This window comes from Mastomys coucha, unplaced genomic scaffold (assembly GCF_008632895.1).
Source record: "Mastomys coucha isolate ucsf_1 unplaced genomic scaffold, UCSF_Mcou_1 pScaffold7, whole genome shotgun sequence".
Classification (NCBI taxonomy): domain Eukaryota; kingdom Metazoa; phylum Chordata; class Mammalia; order Rodentia; family Muridae; genus Mastomys; species Mastomys coucha.
In genome coordinates, this window is record NW_022196913.1 from 97,024,389 (window position 1) to 97,047,934 (window position 23,546).

A 23,546-nucleotide genomic window follows, 5' to 3' on the forward strand; every position below is an offset into this window, starting at 1 on the left:
CACCCTGCCGCGCTCCTCTCTGTTTCTTGGGATAGAGGTCAGGCCTTGCTGCCCAGGGTAGCAGGGTAGACTGGAACCAGTCAGTGCCTCCCCCCCCCAACCTCCACCCCCGCCTCAGCCACTCAAGGGCTGCAGCGACAGGGGTGCCAAGAATGCAGCTTGCTCAGGTCAAACTCTAGGAAAATATTTTCATGTTTTGAGATGTAGATAAAATACAAGTAAGAAAGAAGCTTTAAAATTACTACGCTCCAACTGTCTGTTTCTTTGAAATGACAAGACTCTAACAGCAACAACAACAAAAGATAACCCTGAGTCTACTGTAGGATTTAATTTATATATCTCTTCTTTACCATATTTTCCTTTAAAAATTTTATCAGCATCAATAAAATTTATAGAATAATTTTTATAATGAGCTATGCTGGTTAGTGTCTTTCTTTTCTAATTCTTCTACAAGATAGATTTTAAACTGAATCCAAAGGCTGTAATAGGAGAAGTGGAAGTGAGACAGCAATAATTTCCATACTTTAGTTTCCATTGTCCAATTACAAAATGCGTTTCCAGCAAGCGCCCCGCAGCAGAACTGTAGCCCGTGGCATACAATACCCTATCATATATGATCCCACAGAAACTATGATTGGTTGTTTCAATGTTAAACACTCATTAAACTTACCTACATCTTTATGATGACTCAAAGCTTGAAGTGATAAAAGTTTTGTAAACCCAAGCATCTGACATCCAACTATTTTACTGTGTTCTCATCACAAAGTAATTCTAAATATAATGGTTTATTTCAGCCTACTGCCATCAATGTAAAAAAAAAAATCAAGAGAAATATTTTTAAATCATTTAAGTAAGTGTAAATAGCAAAAGAGCATCACTCTGAGATGACAGACAACAATCTAGAGCCTGTGCCTGACCTTCTGGACACCTGCCTACTGCAGATCCACCCAGCATCTGTCCAGGGAACAAAGCCAGCAACACAAACCAGTCTCACCTACTAAGGATCTCATGAAGGAGAACAAAGACAAAACTGATGTTTTTAAACAATTATCAGAGAACTACGATCCCAGGCATAATGAACACCTGTTTTGTTTTTAATAGGAACAAAACCATCAAATGGGTATGGTAAAATTCACAGCAATGCCTTACAGAATACAAAACACAAACCATTCCGCATGCAGAATAATTTAGCTAGTTATATTAGATAACAAAAAGCCATGCACCAAAATAGGGATTTAGAGCATAATTTGTAACATAATTATGGCTCAGTAACATATCTGCAAGAAATAAAAAGTGAACACTCCTTAGAAATACCAAAGAACTTAATTGATTTAGTAGAATTTAGTTAACATGTCCTTTTAAATAAAAATTTCAAGTAAAGATTTTTAATTATATTTTAAATATATGCTTTGGGTTAAACCCCTGAAAATATTTGAATGTGGTCCTGTAGTTTTATTTAGTAATTAAAAGTAAGATTAAGGTAGATAGATAGATAAATAAGTAGATAGATAGATAGATAGATAGATAGATAGATAGATAGACATATATCTTGCATGTGTGTGTGTGTGTGTGTGTGTGTGTGTGTGTGTGTGTGTGTATGTAGTGATTATATGGTATGTAATCAAAGATAGTCCTACTCAGAGTTTTAGCAGAGCTGCACCATCCCCTTGACCATCTGGAGAACTTGATTGGCTCTGTAAGGCTGGACTGCACCCAAGCCAGTACCTAGAGGGGTCAGTGACACCACAGCTAAAAACAGGGGCTGACCAGTGGTGTTGACAAGACAGCTACTATGCTCAACTAGATATGAACTTACTAATCTACTAAACTGTGGCTTAAGTAATAATTACTATACTAAGGTACAATAACCTATCTTTCATTTCACAGTATCTTTCTGTCTTTTAAGATAACCAAACAAAACATTAGTATATGGTTGCTTTTACATATGTAGCTGTGTACATGCAACAATTATAGATGCTCCTTAACACAGACTTCCCTGACTTTACGCCTATGAATAACAGGAAATTCTTACGTGTGATGTCTTTTAAAAGGTTAATATATCAAAACAACAGTATAACTTTAAGAAAAGTCAGATCTTTATACTTTTGCTTATTGTGGGTATTAGCATTTTCTTTGAAAAGAATCATATAATCATTTATAATACTACAGATTAAAAAAACTTAAGCTAAGCTAGAAAAATTTAAAATATCATAAATATCATAAATAGTACATCTGTCTGTGAATATGGTTACATAAGGACATTCATGTTAAGATAAAAATGCCTAACATCAAGGAGAGAACAGAGATTTTTTTCAGTGGAATGCCACCCTTTCCTTTTTCTATCATTCCTCAAATCAGAACTCTTTTGCACAAGAAAAGCAATGAAAGCATTCTTGGAAGTATAACATTCTCGGTGGGATGCTGCCCCCCTCTAGAAGCAAATGCACAGTGGCTTTGCATATGATAGAAAATATGAACTGCTCCTAGCAGCAGGGATTCTAAACTTCTTAGCGATATGACAGAGTCCATCACAGCTAAGAACTATTCAGTCTATATGCCTGGAGCGTGGCTATCAGGAAATTCTCTGCTTTGAAGATGTGAAGATGTAGGCACAGAGACAGTGACTCAACCATGATGTACCTAGATTCTAGGTTCAAATTCTCTTTGATTTAACAAACCTCCAACAGAAAATAAAGAACAATCAAAAAAAAAAAACCATGCACATATATAGTACTATTAAGACACTGGTCATGTGTTAATATTTGAAACAGAAAAAAACTCAATTAAATAAAATACCAATATCCTCTTTAAGTTGTTTTCCCTCTCTCCTAGAATATAATTTCTCTCAGACATAATTTTCAAACAATAGTCATTTAAAAGAAAGTAAGAAATCTGACATCTCACCCCCACTCATCATGAAAAGAAAAATAAAACACCCTTACAGCTCATCACGATCACCAGATAAAACACTCCATGAATGGGGGTGGGGCATACACACATCAGACTTCTGCTGGTTTCAGAACTATGTGGCCTCCAGTATGGGGCCAACCTCTGTCTTTAACCCTGAACAAACACATTGTCCTGAAATCGCACTGAACTAAAATTCCACAGGGCCTGGTGCAAATGCCTGCTCTGACAAGGAATGGATGCCAAGTCCTGGACACATTTTCATGGTGCACAAATGAGAGATTTAAAGATTCAACTGTGTTATCTGTCTCTGTTGTATGCTGGTAGCCTTTGTAAGGATACTACCTAAATGTCGCAAAAAGGAGTAGTAACTAGGGGCATAGTTAAAGACTGAGTTTCAAATACTGGCACCAAATAATCCATACTGTTAGCTCAGTTACCATTTGGTAGTGCCAGAACTGCTGGCGATGTGTGCTATCAGCTATGGGGCAAATAGCATTTCTTTTCTAGGTCTATGTTGAAAACAATCTCCAGAATAGTTTACAACCAAAACTATCCTTCAAAAGACACTACCATTAAACGTGTGTGCTTCCCTGCTTCCCTTTTTTACACTGGCATTAGAATTAGCAAAGTAGGATATAGGATTTTACAGACAAGGAACTAGTATGGTAATATGAGTGCAGAGATGCGCACACACTTGTGCTTCTATATATCTCTGAAATTCTGACAACTCGGCTTTTGTCCTTGACCCCATAAATATTATCTGAGTGACATTTAATTCTTATCCTTACGAAATTTCTTCAACCCATAAAGCTATAAAATAATTCAGATATCTTTCACATGCTGTACTGCATTCTTGAAGAATGTTAAATGTTAACAAGTTAATGTTAAATCTTAAATAGACTACGAATTGAAATTATGATGGAGAACATTGATTTCAAACTATTTTTCTCTGTGTGGATTTCATACGCAAATGCATATATAAGCAAGTCTGACACTACTAGTATATGCAACGGTACAGCTACCAAATCTATCAAAATATAGCAAACTAGCCTTTTACTTCTGACCTTAGCATAAACCTAGAACTTATATAAATTTTCAGACTGCTCAAGAGTACGTGTCAATATATGAGGAGCAGTAAGATAGCTCACAATGTCTCACGACGTAGCCCAAGGTGGCTCTGAGCCTCCTCAGGAGCAGTCAGGCATGCCCTGCTCCCTGGCTGATACTTTCTTATGGTCACAATGTAATCCTTCGGTTAGTTAGTTAGGTGTGCAGTTATTACTCAGGCAAGTCCACAGGCCAGGGTTAGGTAGTGGAAACAGTCTGCTAACAATCTAAAATATTAATGCAAAAAAAATGTTTTTAAGCATTCTATTTCGAGCAAACAAGAAGACCTGTCAATCAGGTGCTTTGCTGTTGGCAATAAACATCTGCCAAACAACACTGTAAGCTTGTACTGTACCAAAACTATCAGGGGTCTCTGCGGCTGACACCTCCTTCGCACGCTTCACAATGACCATCTCGGGTTTGGGAAATCTGCATGCTAAAAATATTCTAAAGTCAGAACACAGTTAAACAATGAAGTCATAACGTGTGCAAATATAAAATATATAAGAATTTCTTAAAGTGCTACAGACTAGTATATAGGCAGACCTTCCTATGCACAGCAATGTAACACTGGCAATGAGATAGTAAATGTCATAATAGCCAGTGGGCAACTGTAGCTCCAAGGTACAGCATTTGTCAAGTAGGTGAGGCCCTGGCTTGTCTTAGATCCCCAGCACTGAATAATAATAATAATAATAATAATAATAATAATAATAATAATAATAACAACAACAACAACAACAATAACAGACGTAACAACAACAATAACCAGCAGGGAAATTTTAAATTATTCTGTGACTTTAAAGATCTATCCCTCCCGCCCCAACAGCCTGGGGGTAGTGATACCCTATCACTAAGGAGACAGAGATAAAAAGACCAAGAGTTAAGAACAATCTGAAGCACAGAGTAAGTCCCAGGGCACCCTGAGCTCAGTGAAACCCTTTCTTAGATATAAAAAGCAATGGGGGGATGGAGCAGGTGAGGACAGCTCCTATCATAGGACACTACAACCAGGAATGATTGAATCTTTTCACCTTGGTCTCAGGCCTTTGGCTATGATAATAGAAAGCAAACCAATGCTTTTTCCTTCTCCTCCTCTTCTGTCTCCTCTTTGTCCTCCTCTTCCTCCTCTTCTCCTTCCCCTCCCCTTCCCTATATAGTTGGCTTGGGATTAGAGGTGTGAGCTCTCACACTCAGTTCACACTTTCCATTTCTCTGATGCTCCATTTTCATTTTTCCCATCAATTCCTCAATCATTCACTGCTTGCCTGCTTGCCTGCCTGCCTGCCTGCCTGCCTGCCTGCCTGCCTGCCTGCCTGCTTGCCTGCTTGATTGTCTGCCTGCTTATTTTCTTACTTGCTTGCTTGCCTGCCTGCCTGCTTGATTGCCCGCCTGCTTATTTTCTTGCTTGCTTGCTTGCCTGCCTGCCTGCCTGCTTGCTTGCTTGCTTGCCTGCCTGCCTGCTTGCTTGCTTGCCTGTTTGATTGCCTGCCTGCCTGCTTATTTGCTTGCTTGCCTGCTTGCTTGTTTGCTTTCTTGCTTGCTGAGCTAGGTTGCAGTGTGTTACCCAGATGGGCTTACACTAGAGTTCAAGTAACCCTCTTGCTTCATTCTCCCAATAGTTATGACTACGGTCATGTGCAACCATGCTTGATCTTCAGTTCCCTGTTGGTTATCCACTCTGTAAAATGTCCCATGGGTTTATCACTAAGGGACAATAAGGAAACACAATTGCATAGTTTCTGTCTGACAATGAACTGAATAATGGATACAGTGGCCAAATACAAATGCACTGTGATGAGGCTGGTCACGACCAGCACACACATCTGTGTTTCCAGAGTGGTTTGTGAACTGAAGTGCTCAATAAAATTTGCAGAAAAAGTCTGTACTTTGTACAATTATTCAGAGTTTATAAACAAATAAAATTGGAGTCACATTGTTGGAGACTTATGTTGTTTAACTAAAGCATCATCATTTAAATCCATGTACCTGAGAACTACTAAAGCAGAAACAGCCTATGCAATTGAAATACAGATTATTCAGTGTCATGCATAAACTCTCCATATGCAAGTTAATACATTATATTCCTTAGAAGTTAAATGTTTTCTTTTTAAATTATTCAATTTTACTATCACTCAATGATCAGCCTAGGATTTAGTAATCTACAAAGAAGCAAGTTCACCTGTTGAACCTTGCATTTAAAAATATAGGAGTTTACCATAGATTTGACTGAAAAGTTTTTTCAATCTGCCTTTCCACTTATGACTAGAAAATAAAACAAAACCTTAAAAGTAGTTTTTTAAAAAACTCAGAAAATTACCCCGATACCAAAGTGTTATCTAAACAGAGTCAACAGAATGCAGAAATGCACAATTTTCCACCAGGAAGAACTGCACTCCTTAATGAGGGCAGGATTCCAGAAAAGAAGGCTTGAGGCTTAGCCTTAAAGCACTGTGAATTTTAAGCAGGTAGGAGGAGAAGGAAGGAGCCATTTCTTCTCATAAAACACAGTCCAAAACAAGGCACTGAAATCCACTCTAGATGAGAAAGGCTTCCTTCCATGTGGTAGAGTGGACGGGCTCTGGGTGTCAGTGCCCAAACTAAAGTGACAGAACATTTGCATGAGAAGGCATCAGCAGTGCTGGTGGTGGTACACTGGTGACAAACAGAATCAGTGACAAGAAAACAAATACATTAAGAACAGTAGGAATCAGTCAGGTGCCTACCCACCAGAGAATATAGCTACAAATAAAGTAAGAAAATTAAAATGCACCATGTAGTACTAATTACAAATTCTTAATTACAAATTCTTTACAATATACAGACACACACACACATACATACATACATACACACTTCTTTGTTTGCTAACTGTTCACTTGAGAATACCACTAAGTGTCAAGGTTATGTAACTAACAGATCTGAGGAACCCCTGCAAATGTAAACAAGTAAACACAGAGTTACAAGTCTAAATCTCTTTGCTCTACAGAATTATTGGATAATTGCTGAAACCTTAAAAGCATATTGGAAGAAAAGAGAAGTAATGTACTCATATGATGATATGGCCATACAGGACAATGTTCTTTATTTTTAAACCTCTTTAAAATGTTCATACATGTATACAATGTATCTTATTCACAGCCACCTCTCACTCCCTCTCTCTAGTTCCCTCAGAGCTGCAAGAGATCTCCCTCTTCCGCCATGTCTTCCTTTGTTTACAACCCACTGGATTCAATTAGTGTCACCCATATGCCTGTGAGTGTGGAAGGCATCTACAAAGGCATGAGCAGACTCCCAGCACCCCACCCCCCAAACCTGACTCTCCCTTCCTTGGCAGCCATAAAGTACTACCAAACCCTCAGCTCGAGGGGCACCTCGGGAGTCTTCCCTCCTTCCATGCTGCAAGTTTTAACCTGCTTGATCTTGTGACGTCAGCTGTGCAACTGTTGATGTCATGTCCAGAGGACAGCATTTCACAACTCTGCCCCCAGCCTCTGACTGACATTCTTTCCACTCCCTCTTCAACACTGTTTCTTAGGACACTGAGCTACAGCATCCACTGCTGACCACTTGGTCACTTACTCTCAGCACTTTGAACAGTTATGTACATCTGTATTAGCCACTACCTGATATAATAAGATGTTTCTCCAACTAAGACTAGAAGCAGCACATAGAAACATATAAACGTAAATATTAGAGAGAAATTGGACAACGTGCCCACTTAGCAAAACAGTATCATAGGTTCTCCCCTTGGGCCTTGAGTTTTCACAATGTTTTCAGAACCAGGGCTGTCTTCAGTCCTGTGGAGCAGGCTTCGAATCCAATCAAGGGAGTGGATTACTCCACACACTGTCTTTCCTTTATTGTACCATCGTGCCTGGCAATCAGTATTGCAGCATGCAGGATCCAGTACTGGTAAGATTGCTCATGTCTGTTCTCTCCCAGAAGCATGCACAGCACCTTCTAGCTCCAGGAAAGCTAGTCAGTAAGGAGACAGTTTCTTGGTCAGTTCCAGATTGATTTCATCAAGTTCTACAACCAGTATGGTATCTTCAGCAACAATCTAGTTGTGGTGGGTAACATAACAGAAACAGTAGCAATAGCCTATATCCTATGGATGACTCTGGGGTCTCCCTGACCATACAGAACACTGTTCACCCTGTTCACTGTTCACACTGTTCACTGTAGAGGTACCTTTGTTCAAATGTCTTTTTTTCTTTTAATTGTATTTTTAATTAGCTTTCAAATTAGTGGGTTTCATAAGATTTCTTCATATATCCTTAATTTTGGTTAGCCCTTCTCCAATTCCTCCTTTCCTCTAGAAAAAAAGTGTTCCTTTTTGTAGGAAGTGGACACCAAAGGACTCTGGTTGTAGAGAACAATACTGCAGCAACATTACCTGATATACTTCTTGCCTGTTTATCTGTGTCTCACAGACTGCTTCCCAAGGAACTATAACCTATAACTGAGATACTAGGACTTTAGCCCAAACACTCATTTTTAATTATTCAAAGGGGGAAAATGTTTATTGGACAATACTTAGAAGTCTGTAAATATGAGACTGTACCAAAAAATTCTAAGTAATCAAAAATATGTGCAGAAAGCACACGAGGAGAATACCATTTTAAAAAGCAAATGAAAAATATTTATGCCTGGAGGCATGTTCACTGAGGGGATACTTCATTGGAGAGTATGTTCTAGACAATAATAGAAAAATAAAAGAAAATGAATAAAAAGTAATCCAGCCATGCATCATTTAATAGGCATGCATCCGAGAAAAGCGCTGTCAGGAGATTTTAGTTGTGCCAACATCAGAATGTGCTTAAACTGTGATGTTGTCAGCAGGTGAGTTCCTACTTCAGAACCACCACGGTATATGCAGTTAGTTCATCATTGCAATGGTTTGAGTGTAGTCTGAGTGCACCTGTATAGGTGCACTGTGCCCACAGTAGACAGAACCTTTACAAGGCTTTGAGCGGTTCCTTGATCACTGGGGATATGCCCTAGAAAGAAACCTATGAGACCCAGCGTCTGTCAGTCTCTCACACACAGCCTCCCTCCCCTGGCCCTGACCTTCTGTTCAGAGACTGCTCCCTGTGTACCTCTTCTGGTCTACCACTGGCTTTCACACAACCCCTCTGCTGCTGTCTGTACCAAGAAGGGAATGTAGCCAAGAGGCAGCTGCAGAGCTTGAACAGCTAGGCTGTTTAGACTCTGCCCAAAACTCTGAGCTACGTTAAGTTTTACCTTTTAGTAACATTACCTGTCTCAGGCACTACTGTAGCAATACAAATCTGACATGGGCACAGCATTCTTCTGTGGCATTTGTTATACAATGTTCATTTCTCAAACATGCTTACAAAAAAACATATTAACAGGATACCTTTTTTCTAATGTCTTTATGAAGCAAGACCCTCTGAAGCAGAGAAAAACTTCCTATGAGATTTTTTTTAGCATGAGATCATTCATATATCCAAATATAAATTTCTACCATTTTGCAAAATGCTCCATACCTTATATCATCATGAGTACATTTGTTTATATTCTCAATTTGAATGTTCCTATCTGTATACTTTACTATCTACATAGTTTTAATTCTCTACCTTAAAATAAATAAATAAAAAGCTCTAACCTTTGTTATTTAATATAGAACTCCTGAATCTTTAACATGGAAAGCCCTGAGGAGTGTGAAGCCTTTAAACTTCCTGAGATAGAATCTTCATTTATATCATATTTCCAGGCAATGTATGTATAGTAAACATTGTTAAACCAAGTCTACTTTCCACTAAAATACAGAGAGTTCCAAGGAACATTATTCACCTTTACAATAAAATACTCCCAAAGGCAATTCAAATCCAAAGCTCCTTTCAGGCCTCTAAGAGAACTGTAGTCACAGGGCAAGCAACTGGAAGCTCATCAAGAGCCTACAAGGGCAGAGGAGACATTAGCAGTTGTTTACCTGGGATACATGCAACCTTACACCACTAAGAGTCCAGCTAGAACAAATGAGGAGCAAGGAGAGGCAGTGTGAAGGCTGACAGGAGTACAAAGACAGGCTTAGACTGGGTGTTTCTGCCTGTGCCTTCTTCTGCAGAAAGATTTCTGCCCCACATTATACACAATGAACCCAAAGTGTCTCTCCAGTGCTCACCCAGATGTGTAGTGCCTTGGGTCTGACTGCCACTCAAGACCAACAAACATGGCTTGAAAGACCTTGGCTCAAATTAAGACTGCTATTTATGAACTGCAGTGCTTCAACTACCCACAGAAAGTGTTCTGCTCTTAAAAGAAACGGAATTGTTTAACTGCAGAAAACAAAGATGATATTTTATTCCTCAGCATTTTTTTTAATTTATCAAATCAGTATGTCTCTAGATTACATTGTTGGAGTGCTTAATTCTTTTTCAAAGCTGTCATTTTAAGTGGCTTAACTTCCATTACCAAAACAGAATTTCCAACAATTTCTGAAATGGACCTAAACACACTTGTGTCATTTTGTACTATGTATTTATTTATATGGAGGAGTACTATTCATGACAGTAATGGTTATAAAATCAAAATATCAATCAACTTTGAATAATAGAATATGCTCTATGCAGTAGCAAATACACAGCCAAGATTTAGGTCTCTACATAAAATAAGGAACATGTCTATTCATTAGCATGAATGTTAATTTGTATACCTATGTCAAACACCTATATCCCCAAGAGCCTATAAAGACTTCTAAGGCAGAAAAAAGGGATCATGGGAGATAAATATTTAAGAACATTTATGCTCTAAAACTAAGCATACTTATATTTCTTGACCCCAAAGCTGCAAGTAATATGTCCAGTATGTAAACATGAGAGGTATTTTAATACTAACTATGTTTGCCCGCCATAGTGTAGAAATGATTTTGATGGAGGAATGGAAGGTAAGAAGGAAGAGAGATCTCAAGAGGGAGAAGAAGAGAAAAGTTCCCCTGGCCCTCGGTTAGGTTTTTCCCCCCCTTTTAAATGTATGTGTATGAGTGTAACTGCCTGTATGTGTTTATTTGTGCACCATGTAGATGCACTACCCACAGAGGCCAAAAGAGGGTTTTGGATACTCTGAGACTGGCACTATAGACCATTGTGAGCTGCTATGTGGGTGCTAGCTCTGGAACAGCAGCCAGTGTACAGTGTGTGACTCCTAACCCATCTCTCTGGATTCTCTTAAGCATTTTTCATTGAAAAAGATTTACACTGCCTACTTAATTTTCTTGCATTTTGTAATGACACTGTAGAAAAGTAAAATAAAATAGTTGCAGGAAAATCACAATGACAGCAACACTAGACAAGGTGGCAGGCTGTGAACGACACAGGACTCACAAAACCCAGGTGCCCTGAAATGCTAACTTTGGTCACTGCCATCTTTGGACCACAAGCACCTGGAACTATTAAGGAATGTGCAAGGCACTTAAGGCACAGTGCCACTGACTGGTGATGTGAAATCAAGACGTTAATGGGTTCTGGTCTTATGAGCACTTCCATTCTCTAACACATTCTTATATCTTCTACAGCAGCAAGCCTATGGCCCGGTTCAGCCTGTAAGTTCCCACCTTCCCTGTCTTCCTAGGAACACAGACACAGAGCTTTCTGTATCCATGCCTCACCTAAATACAAACTAGACTTTGCTCACTTTATCTACGCATGGTGCAAATGTAAATGCTGGCAATTTCCACTTTGCCTGCAAGCTTCTCACAAAGAACAGATCCTACCTGCTAAATGGCCCACATATTTCTACAGAATGCTGCCAAAAAGAGTGTGATTTGTTTACATATAAAATTTAAGTTTTTCATCATGAAAAATTTGAATTACTTTCCAGTTTCCTTCAAACCTGTAAAAAGCACAGAGTAGGTTTCTGAAATTACAGCAATGCAAGATAACCTTCTAAACACGTGCCTACAAGGTCACTTTTGCTGTTGGCTACAGGAAAAAAAAAATAATGTCTAAATAGCATCCTGCTGTGAAGCCATGTTTCAAAATATAACTCAAGAATGTTATTTTCGAATCTACAAATAAATTGAGGGTCAGAAAGGGGTAGAGACAGAGAAAGCAGAGATATCTGAACACATAGATTGGAAATCACGACTGTGATAAATAAGAATTTTACTCAGGAACCACCTGTGGAAAATAGCATATTAATTAATGAACTAACATGAACACAGAGAAGGCCAGGTAAAATCTAGTCCCGTTGCTCCTTTCCATAACCCAAGTTCCCTTTACAGGGTAAAACCCTTCCTTATTTATATTTCCTTTTCAGTCAACTAAATCTGGGTACTCCCCACATGGCCATCAGAAACTGCTTCTGACAAAGACACTGCTCCTTTCTGTTCTGGAAGCCAAAGGACATCCCACCAAGTGCCCTCCCACCATCTGAACTGCCAGATCTCTCTCTCTTTTGAAACGCTCTCTTCATTACTTAGCATCCAGAACATATCACTTTGATTTTCCATCACTCTCTAGAAATTCATCACCATCTAATTCTGATTTTTCTGGCCAGTAAGCATTGGTGTTTCTCAGAGGAGCATTATAGGGCAGTGGTCCTCAACCTGTGGGGTCATGACTCCTTTGGGGGTTGCATATCAGATATCCTGCATATGAGATATTTACATTATGATTCATAACAATAGCAAAATTATACTTACAAAGTAGCAGCCAAATAATGTTATGGTTGGGAGTGAGCACCACATGAGGAACCATATTAAAGGGTCGCAGCATTAGGAAGGTTGGAAACCACTGTTCTAGGAGCTTTCCCCTTTACTTGACTCACTCTGCTTGCCTCTGTTATTACCTATGTGAGTAGGATGCTCAAGCTTGAATATTTCCCTGGATCTCCAGTGTCCCGATACCCAACTAACTACTGAATAGTTCTCATAATTTTCTCACAGGCATCCAATATACAGAAAGCTATGAATGATCTCAAATACTACTTTTCTTACTTTTCCAAATTTTACACAATCTTATTAAGTGTTATGCACCTTGAGGTTCCCTACTGAGAAATAATGATGTTATGTTTACTTTTCTATATTGAATACATATTTGTGCAAATATACAGAAGACAGACTAGTATATGTTACCTACAATGTTGCCAGCTGGATATGGTGCTGCAGGCCTACAATGTTACCTGCTGGATATGGTGCCTCAGGTCTACAATGTTACTGCTGGATATGGTGCTGCAGGCCTACAATGTTACCTGCTGGATATGGTACCTCAGGCCTACAATGTTACCTGCTGGATATGGTGCTGCAGGCCTACAATGTTACCTGCTGGATATGGTGCTGCAGGCCTACAATGTTGCCAACTGGATATGGTACTGCAGGCCTACAATGTTACCTGCTGGATACTGCAGGCCTACAAAACAATACCAGCAGCACTTAGGAGGCAGGAAGATGGTGAGTGTGAGGCAAACTACCTCTAAAAACACAAGCAAGCAAACACACACACACACACACACACACACACACAAATGATACTGGCATATTTGTTTCTGGTTTTGGTTTTTTCCATTGGCTATTCGGCCACTACAAAGATTCAAAAAAGAAGAAGAGTAGGAATTGAATTTTTAAAGCTAGAGAAGCTGAGTTATAACTCAAATATGGCACGTAGCTTCTAAGATCTTGAGCGAAGTACCCTTAGCCTGTTTCTTAATCTATAAAATGGAACATCTTCCAAGAATAGTAAACGAGAGAAGTATTTGAAGAGTCAGTTCAGTATGTACAGCATCCAGCACCCAGTAACCTACAGAGCAGCAGTGACAACGTGCTTACAACAGCAAAACAGACAGCAATAGCACACAGCTAAAACTCAGAAGTCACTGACTTTTAAATTACAGATTTCTTTTAACATGCTAAATAGTTTATCCTAAAATTCAGAAGGAAAGCAGGAAATCTGAAGTAAGCCAAGAACATCATTGGACCTTAAATTCCTCTGCAACTTAAAGATCCATAAAAAGCAATCCCCCTCACAACTACTTTTTGGTATTCAGAACAATAATAATCCTGCCACAACCCACATACTAGCAAGAGTTTCACTGACAAAGCTGAGGCTGGCTCTGTAACCATGTGATGAAGGCTGGCTGAAAGAAGGCTTGGTCCCTGAAGTGTCTACCAAGATTAAACCTTCTGGGAATGGAGTGAAGGGACACAAGGTTTTGTTTTTGAGTAAAAGAAAATTAAATTATAAGCACTGTGGGATAGTAACAAGTAGCAGAGTAGCCTGCCTTAGACATAGTAGCAGAAATGCCAAGATGTATCCTCCTCACGGAGCAGGAAAGAGACACCAGGGATGTGAGAGCAGAGTTGAATGTGTGAGAGCTCTGAAGGGTGGTGGAGAGCAGGCTAAGGCCGACACACTTTACTCTCACTATGACAGTCTACAGAGATATGCTCTACGGGCATTTGGTGTAATAACTAGTGAGTCTACAAATAGAAGTAGCCTCAAAGAAAAATGGCTGTACCAAAATACAGTATAGAAGGACTGTGGCATTTTGTGCAAGGTACGTTATAAGCACACTCACATCTTCTCTAAGACAGAGAAGGAAATACGACATCAAAAGCAAGCAGAATAAATGTTTCACAGTTTCCCTGCAAAAATTTTTTACAAGAGCCTCACATTAATCAGATTAAGGTGATTTTTAACATGTAACTACTTGTTACATGATTGTCTGCCTTAACTTAGAGAAGACATGAAGCAATAAGACAGAGACAAAACTTGAGTCCTGTAAAGCTGCATACTAATTAATTCAACTGACTTGAGCAAGATGCTAATAAAATCTGCACTTGGGGATTTGGTCTCTATTTGTTCCAGTGATTTTATAAGCAGGCACGCCACAGGAAAGCAGACAAGAATGTGATTATGCAAACATCACTATTTTTAGAAAAACTGAATATCTTCTAATAATGACTTAATATCAGGTCATACCCAATGTTCAAGATCACCCAGTTTCTTTCACTTCCAGCCAACCTCCTTCATGAGCCCATAAATGACTTACTTCATACTACTCAACTTTCCCACCCACAAATTTCTTTATGAAAAATTCGCTTGCCACAGCTGCTATGAAGAAGAAGAAGAAGGAGAAGGAGAAGGAGAAGGAGAAGAAGAAGAAGAGGAAGAAGATGAGGAAGAGGAGGAGGAAGAAGGAGAAAGAGAAGGAGAAGAAGAGAAGGAGGAGGAGGAGGAGGGGAAAGGAGAAAAGAAGAAGAGGTAACTGCTGGATGGAAAATGGTAAATTAAACCAGGGTGATGTTTGATTTATTTGAAAGCTGTATTTTCTAACTTTGTTGTGTTTAGAATTTAGTAGTGAAAAAATAACACAATCAAGGAAACATTATTGGTAAAATTCAGACAAATGAATAGTTGGCTAGATAGGTCAGGAATTATTCTCTGTCCTTATCAAGACACAATCATTGCACAGAAAACAAACAGTGAAGAGGGTGGGTGGGGACTGAAGATGATGAGAGCAGAGACAGGCCCAAACAGCTAAAGAAACAATTTCAACATTTCCTATAAATGATGTCTCTCAGCCAGGAGACTTTGAAAAGCCTCTCTCTGTGAGGTTCCACATTCTCAAACATCCAAGAAACATGTAGCTACAGTTACAGACATTTTTGGCCAACACAACTAGTCAAGTGTACAGGGTTCCACCAGCAAATGGTAGGCACAGGATAGAAATGCTGTTCAATAGCCTATTTTGGGGACGGTCCCAAAGGATTTCCCAGCCCAAAATGCCGACACCTAGAAAGTCAAGAATCCTGATAAAAACAGAGGAATGCTGTACTTCTCAGTTCTTAAGAATCACTGTCCTACCATCTGAAGAGGAACAAATATTCCAAATGGGGCCCAGACTCATAAACACTAACATAATGATCTGCAAAACCTTCAACAGAAAATTTAATATACAGATTAAAGTAACTATAATTATTCGACATGATCACACACATAAAATGCTATCTCATGATTTTTCTTTCCTTGAATCTAGAAAAGCCCTAGTGACTTCCTCTCATGATCAATAGCAGGCAGCAAAGATCACAGTGTGGTCTTCCAAGACTAGGTCCTATAACAAGTTTATAGGAAGCTGGATCTGGGACCTCAAAGATGCCCACGGCCTTACCCTGTACCCTTTGAATATGCTACCTATATAGCAAAGGGACTTCACAAATGTGATTTAAGACTTTAAGAGAGATAATTCTGAAGTATCTCATTGTGTCCTAAATGTTAGCACAAGCTTTGTACAGTGGTATGTGCCATATTTTTCCAGGGCATGATTATTACTAATTGAAAACTAAATGTAGTCACAAGAGTCCTTATAAGAGGGAAGCAAAAAGGTCAAGGGGAAAGAAGACAGAGCAACAACTGAAGCAGAGATTCAAGTGATGAGGCCAAGAGCCAAGGAATGCTAAAAGCTGGAAGAAGCAAGGAACAGATTCTCCCCTGAGACTCCAGAAGGACAAGGTCTGTTGACAAGCGCCTTTAAGACTCTTTTTGGACCCTGAGTTGCCAAAACTCTACAAGAGTATGTTGTTTTAAGCACTGAGTAGGTACTGAACTTGTTACAGCAGCAATAGGAAACTGATACAAAGCTTTACAGCTTCTCTTACACGTCTTGGAACATTTTTTTCTAGGAACTCTGACCTATTACCTAAATGTTACAGCCATTCTGAAATGTCACAGTCCCTGTTACTGAGTTAGCAATTCTAGCTGGGCCCTGTGAGTAAACCCTTCTCAGACACTCCAGTGAAGCCATGCTGGCTCCCTTCTGGCTGAGCCCAGTTGGGACTATCCCTCCCTTATTCCACTTTTATTATCTCAACTAAGGCACTAAAATGTCTTTATTCATGTGTCTTAATTGGCAAAGGAAATGCTCTTCTCTTTGAAAGCTGGGATCATCCTAATCCATCCCAGAGGCTAAGAGGTAGGTACAAGTGCCTCTTTCTCAAAAGGTCCTGAGGAACAGGCTGTGGAGAATAGGGAAAGTTTTAAAGGTACACGGTCCCTAGTAGAGTGATCTCCATGACAAAACTTGGTCATGGACTTTATAGATGTCCAACCGAATAGCTGTCAGCCTTTCACTTTGTCTAAGACCCTTTAGGCTACTTGCCAAGTACTCCAGAGTGCTTTATCCCACCTTAAAGAAACAGTCACAAATGGGGAGGACTGAAGACATTACAGTTTAGAATTATTAAAGTAATAGGAAGTACAACAGTAGCAAAAACAAATTTTAAAAGTATATAGTTACTGTTTACGCAGAGAAACAAACAAAAAGATGAAAGCTAACGAAAGTGCTGCTAACAGAAAAACTGCACTATTCACCTGGAAATCATCTCTTTTCTTTCTTTTCTTTTTAAAGTGTGAACAGAGTCCCTCACTACCACAAACATTTGCTCCACATGTGGAAATCAGAGGAGTCAGCACACCCTGAGTGTCACAGATGAGCCTCACCTTAGGAAGCCCACCTACTTGGTCACATTTATCACCTCTGCCAGGTAACTATCGCCTTGATATAGCTTATTTGTCATATGTAAAATCGTTTTGTTTTTTTTTTTTAAGTTTTGAATATATATGACAATAATATTCCCTAAGAAGCTTTTTTCAATTCTCATCTCTTATGATATCTCGGCCAAAACCAGCTCTTGCCTTACATAACTCTACAGTAACTGTTCATTAAACCTTAGTAAATACGGCAATCAGCCTCCAAAATGACATCAGTGGCTCTCAATCTCAGATGCAATAGTCACATCCTGTGTAGGAACCTCCTACAAACTATCACAGCAAACAAGAGATGTTACTTCTAAGCCTGTATCATAAAAGACGGGCTTCTAGAACTCCTTCCTTCCCCGAGCACCGTCCTCCCTCTTCTCTCTCTCCCTCTCTCCAAGAATTCCATCTTGAAAGCTCTCAATCCTGTATGACAAAGAAATGACACCACCAGCCAACAGCCATATGAGTGAGTCAAGCTGGGAATGAATCCTCCAACCCCAGCCAAGACCTCAGAAAGCCAAAAGCTTGATTTCAATATCATTGAGAGACTATGAAGAAGGAATACCCAAATGAGTGGATCCAGGATTTGGGAACATAGAAACTATGAAGTACTTGTTCTGTGTTTCTGTGTATTTGACAGAACCTGTTTTATAGTAAGAGGTAACAATTAATCCTGCCTTGTTTCAAAAGCAAAATGTACTTTTAAAGGCTTTAAAAATAATTATAAACAGAAATGTTAGTTGCAAAAATGAGGAAGAAAGATTTTGCTTTAAAAATCTTGGCTGATGCTAAAAGGCAGCTGCACCAACATGATGGAGCCCACCCTACTGTCAATGCCTGCTACCTCTGAAAGAGAAAACAAGTTGAGCAGGTATGAGTGCAACAGAAACACTGGCTCCAGATTGGAAAGGAAAAATCAGCTTGTAATTTTAAAATTGAAACAACCCAGCTCACTCAGATAAGATACACCACAAGGTTGGCCTCATCTGTTACAAACTGACTCTAGAGTGATATCTTGTCACAAATTCTACTACTGGCCTACTGATAGACACATGAGGAAGATAAGGACTGAGTGCCACATTTCAGCAGATCTTATGACCCATATGAAAGCAGGGGTGATTTCTTTTTCTTTCTGTAATGTTTTATCAAAGCCAGAATGCTTCCCAGGATGTCCTACCTTTCCAAGGACACGCAGAGACATGCAGTCCCCTTTCCCAGGGACTACATGTCATAGAAAGCATACTTAGTACTCTACATTTAGTACATGAGTTGGTAGTTTACAGAATTGATATGGATGACATGGCCCACTAGTGAGGCACTTGTTGCCCCCACCAAGCCTAGGGACTGAGTGTGTTGACAAGGAAAGACCAGACAACCCCCACTCATTGTTCTCTAGTCTCTACAGGCATGCAGTAACATGCTCACACATAAATAAGAGATAGAAGAGGAGGAGGAGGAAGAGGAGGAAGAAGAAGAGGAGGAGGAGGAACAAGAAGAATACTGAAAAAGTAAAGAACATATGAGAGGTTTTCATTTAAAGTGAACAAACAAACCCAATGATAGTATGTACGAGGGACATAAATTTCCAGGGCAATGAGATCCTTTTTACCTTATGTAATTGGTGAACAAGGAAACTTACTAAGCAAGTCTAGTTATCCCCTTAACTATGTGTACTGGTGATAAAGCTGTTAAGTGAGCTCTAAGGCACGATAAAAACTAATGCAGCAGCACCTCTAAGTGTCACTGACTCGAAAGTCAGTCAGAAGCATCAACAAAAACAGATGTCCAAACTTTGAAGTGCTTTAGCTTATCAAGAGGAGGCACTAAACCACCAAATTGTTTCCTATATTATCCTGAACAAACACATTTAAACTACCAATGACTTCCTCAAATAACTTAGATCCTTAAGTTTTACTGATGCTAATGATCTCCATGGACTTGAGGTTTTAGGTTCTTCCAAGTATATCTAAAACCATCTTAGATTTAAAAATACTGTCTTCATTAGAAAATGTAACAGTCCTACCCAATACTCTGCTGGTGCAAAAATAGTTAAAATTTAGCAAGTCAAGTATTGGTATTGTAAAACGTGCTTTTCAATAACTGCTATAAAATTTTATTCAAAGGATCCTCCAATCTTATACCAAGCTGACAATGTAGAATTTCCAAGACCTTGCTTTAGAAAATGTTAAATGATGTTTACATAGCCTCACCTGAGTGACAAAAACTGACTTTCAAAGATATGACTGCCTATATTGTTTTCAAAGAGCACCTTTTCAGAATTGAGTCTTTTTAAGCCACACATAGAGTATAGGTATGCTAGTATTCAGTTATGATTTTCAGTAATGTTGTGATTTACTAACTGAATTGATTGGAATATTGCATTTTCCTGTAAAACGTGTGGTGGGTAAGCAATGCCTGAAATTATCCATTAATTTATATTGACTCACAATCCCCTAAACTAGAAAAAATTAAAGTAGTGAAGGATACAACCAATAAAAAGTTTCTTAAATTGTAAAAGTAAGTCATACTAATATCAGGAAAGAACTCACTTTCCTCTCATGCACAGGCCAAACACAAACTTTCAAGATGTCGGAAAGCCATGTTCCAAATCAGTGTTGAAGTGCTCCATATTTCAGAACCTATGGAATGTTTACATAATACTATATAATACCAACTTCAACTATTTAAAAACTTTTTAACACATCCAAATGTCACATAAAATAGTAGCTGTGTTTTTGTGTATTCAACAGGATTTACATAGCAAGGACAAAAACAAAAAACAAAACTTTAAAGACTGAATCCATTCTAGTCTTTGCATCTTTTCACGTACACTCAAATTCTGACCTACCACATTCCGCACTTGTTTTAAAAATATCCTATCTTAACATGTCTGTTTAAAAATAGCTTTCCTTTCATCCTTTCCCAATTATTTTTAAGTAGAAGTGTGCTTTTCATTTTCAAGTCACAGATACCTTAGCCCCAACCACCCAAACACTCACTTCATTCTTTCAAACTCCAAGGAAACAAACTCTGGAGTTCAATTTGAATCTGCGTGTGGCTTCCCGTACACACTCGTTTGCTGGCTTGATACAATCTTTCCACTTCCCAGAAAAAGATTTCCTTGGGCTGTTCCACAACCAGATGTGAGAAGCAATATACAAACCTAGAGCATCTTGGGGCCGAGGGGACATCCACACAACCTCAAGAAAGTTTCCTCCTGCCTGGCACTTTCTTAGACCAGGCAGGGCATGCCACCTGCATGGGTACGCGTTCTCAAGAAGACACCAGAGGCTTAGGGGATGGAGGGCTGGAGAGAGGAGGCACAGGACAAACCAAAACACAACCCTGAGAGTCAGCTGGCATTTCAAGATGAAGCTCCTAAATTCCACGACCAGGGAGGCACCAGCCAAGCTCGGTCGTAGCTGCCTGGCACCATCCGTGAGTGTCCTGTCTTGGGGACACTTGGGAGGTGGAAAGTTTCCCCTTTCGGCGGTGCCAGGAGCTGATCAGAGAGTGTGGGGAGGCGGCGGGGGTCCCGGAACTAGGTCTTCCCGGGTGGCCCCACCCGCTCACCTTGTGCGATGGCAATAGACTCGAAGCGGTGCAGCTCTTTGAGCAAGCAGCTCCTCTCCGTGGAGTGCAGGCTGTAGATGAAGTCGCGCGCGCCCTGCGCCGTGTTCAGCGCCTCCATGGGCTCTTTCTTGGGATGTGTGCCCAGAAGCCGGGGACCGCCGGGGACCCCAAGCGCCAGCAGTCCCCGGCCGCAGCTGCACCAGGACGGCGGGCGGGGCGCGGCGGCAGGGCCCGGCCTCAGGCTGCGCGCCGTCCGGCTCCCCAGCAGCGGCAGCAGCCGGGACATGGCGTGGAGCGGGACCCTCGCGGCAGTCCCAAGGGAAGACGGCTACGGACGGGGCTAGACAGAGGCTCAGGAACTGGGCTCAGCCGGGCCCCGCCCCGGGTCCTCCAGACGCGCGGCCCGGGCGCAGGGCACCATGCACTCGGCGGGCCCGCGCGGCGATCGCCTCCCAGCCGTGCCCGCTCCGCTTCCCGCAGGCCGTTAGCCCGGGAAAACTTTCTGTGCCGCGGCCAGGCCGGGAGCTCGGAGCGGGCGGGCGGTGCGAGCGGACGCCTCCCGGTTGAGGAGCGGCGGCGCGGGCGAGCTCGGCGAGCGTGTCTGATCTTCCAGAGGGATGAGTCACCGCGCGCCGCCCTCCTCCGGCGCCGCCCTCCGCCGGCGGCCGCTTTCCCACCCTCTGGCCTCACGCCGGCCTCCCTCGGTAGGGCTGCTGCGCCCTCAAAGCAACCGCGCCGTGACAATCAGGCCGTAGCCGCAGCCGCCACCCCTAGCGGCGGAGCCCGGGATAGGAGGGCGGGGCGACGGGGAGTGGGCGGGACTTGGGCGGGGCTACGCAGGCGCAGAGCCGCTTGGGAGGGAGCTCATCCTGGAGTCTCCACCCACTCCTTTGCGTGGCAAGGAAAGGAAGGGGTGCATACCCTGTCAGACGGCATCCGCCTATGTTAAATGCGCTGCAAGGAGCAACAAAAAAAAAGAGTTCGGGGTTGGATGCCGGGCCGGGTGGTACAGTTGCCGCACTGCTCTCCGAGGCACCGTCCTAAATCTGGAGGTCGGACGGCCCTGGAGGAGCAGCGGGATGGATAAGAGCCTCGTGGGGTCACCCCACCCTGCCCAGGCCTGTGGGACATGAAACACAAAGAGCCGCGCCCTTCGCCAAGCCAGTGCCCACCGCGGCCAGACAGTGCGGCGCTGAAACGCCCTCTCTGGCAGCTCCCTGGGGAAGGCTGGGCCGGTTCAACCCGTCCCAAAAAGAGGAGGGTTTGAGACTGAGCCTTAAGGTTTGGGGAGAAGCATACTCTTCGCTGGCTGGACAGCTCTTTAGTAGCAGATTGCCAACCCTGGAGCCAGGGCGAGAATGTCAAAAAGCTTTACCGAATGGTCTCTGAGTTACGTCCCTCTTTTGGTGCCACACGGAGAGAATTCTGTGGTTTTCTTATCCCTCTTGTCCAGATCCTAGAGGTCTTCAAAGCTGGGGCCAAATGTCACCTACCCCAGGAAGGTTTCCCTTCTTTGTAAGGAAGATCACTGCTTTATCTGAACCTATCTAAGGACACTTAGGCACCCTATCTCAGAAAAATAAATCTGCTTAGACGATAAATCTACTCAAGTGTAATCAAGATCCAAATCCCTTCTTTATCGTAACCACTGCTGCAGCCAGCTCAGAACCTTTCGCCAAGTAAATATGCTATAAGCACAAGAGACAGCACAGTCAGTCCCCACATCTGTGGTTTTGAATTTGCAAATGCAATGAACCTCAGACTAAAAGTACTTGGGGAAAAAAAAGATGTATCTGCCTGGAGCATCTGCAGACTTTCTCATTATTCCGTTAATGGAACAGTGTAACAACTATTTCCGTGCACCTACACTGTATTGGTTATTATAAGTAATCAAGAGATGATATAAAGTATGTCTGAGAGTTCAATCAGCTGTACTTTTATAAATCCTTTAGTTAAAATTAAGGCCCTCAAGAGTTAACTGGGGGGGAGGGGAGACCCTCCCCTAGAGCGGGTGGCACCTTCTGTAGGGTGGCCTAGAGAAGAGGACTCTGAGAAACTCCGATGCTGCTTGTTTACACACCTTCAGTTCTAACCTGTGAGCATGTCCGTCTTTGTTACTACTGCTGACCTCCACTGACGCCACCGCTCTGCTTCTCCAGCCTTCTGATCCGGGAGGACCACTAGAAATCTTTCAGGAATCTCCCAAGACCCAAGCACCAGATTTGGACTGTGGGCACATTCAACTTCATGTACAGTGTGTGTGTGTGTGTGTGTGTGTGTGTGTGTGTGTGTGTGTGTGTGTTGCAGAAGCGGCGGTGGGGGCAGGGGCCTGTCCTTGCAAGCTCTACAGCAGAAGGAAAATGACCCACCAGGCACAAGAAGGAACCTCAGCTCAGCAGTCAGCTGGTGCTGATTCAAACTTCTGGAGTCTGACACCAGGCCAGTTTATTTTAGACT

The 23,546-nt window shown here is 41.4% G+C and overlaps 1 protein-coding gene across 2 annotated transcripts in view; it reads right to left on the bottom strand.

Moving 5' to 3' along the window:
- The window catches only part of Tmem65 (transmembrane protein 65), a 41,782-nt gene extending 19,941 nt beyond the window's left edge, over window positions 1-21,841 (bottom strand). Inside the window, exons 1-2 of one of the 2 annotated variants that reach the window (XM_031358039.1) lie at window positions 21,090-21,841; window positions 4,373-4,453 (exon numbers count right to left, since the gene is read on the bottom strand). In XM_031358039.1, coding sequence (XP_031213899.1) covers window positions 4,373-4,453; window positions 21,090-21,375 — 367 coding nt within the window. In that variant the 5' untranslated portion in view covers window positions 21,376-21,841. The remainder of the gene's footprint in view (window positions 1-4,372; window positions 4,454-21,089) is intronic. The other variant, XM_031358040.1, reaches the window with a different exon arrangement.
- Window positions 21,842-23,546: the final 1,705 nt, after the last annotated feature.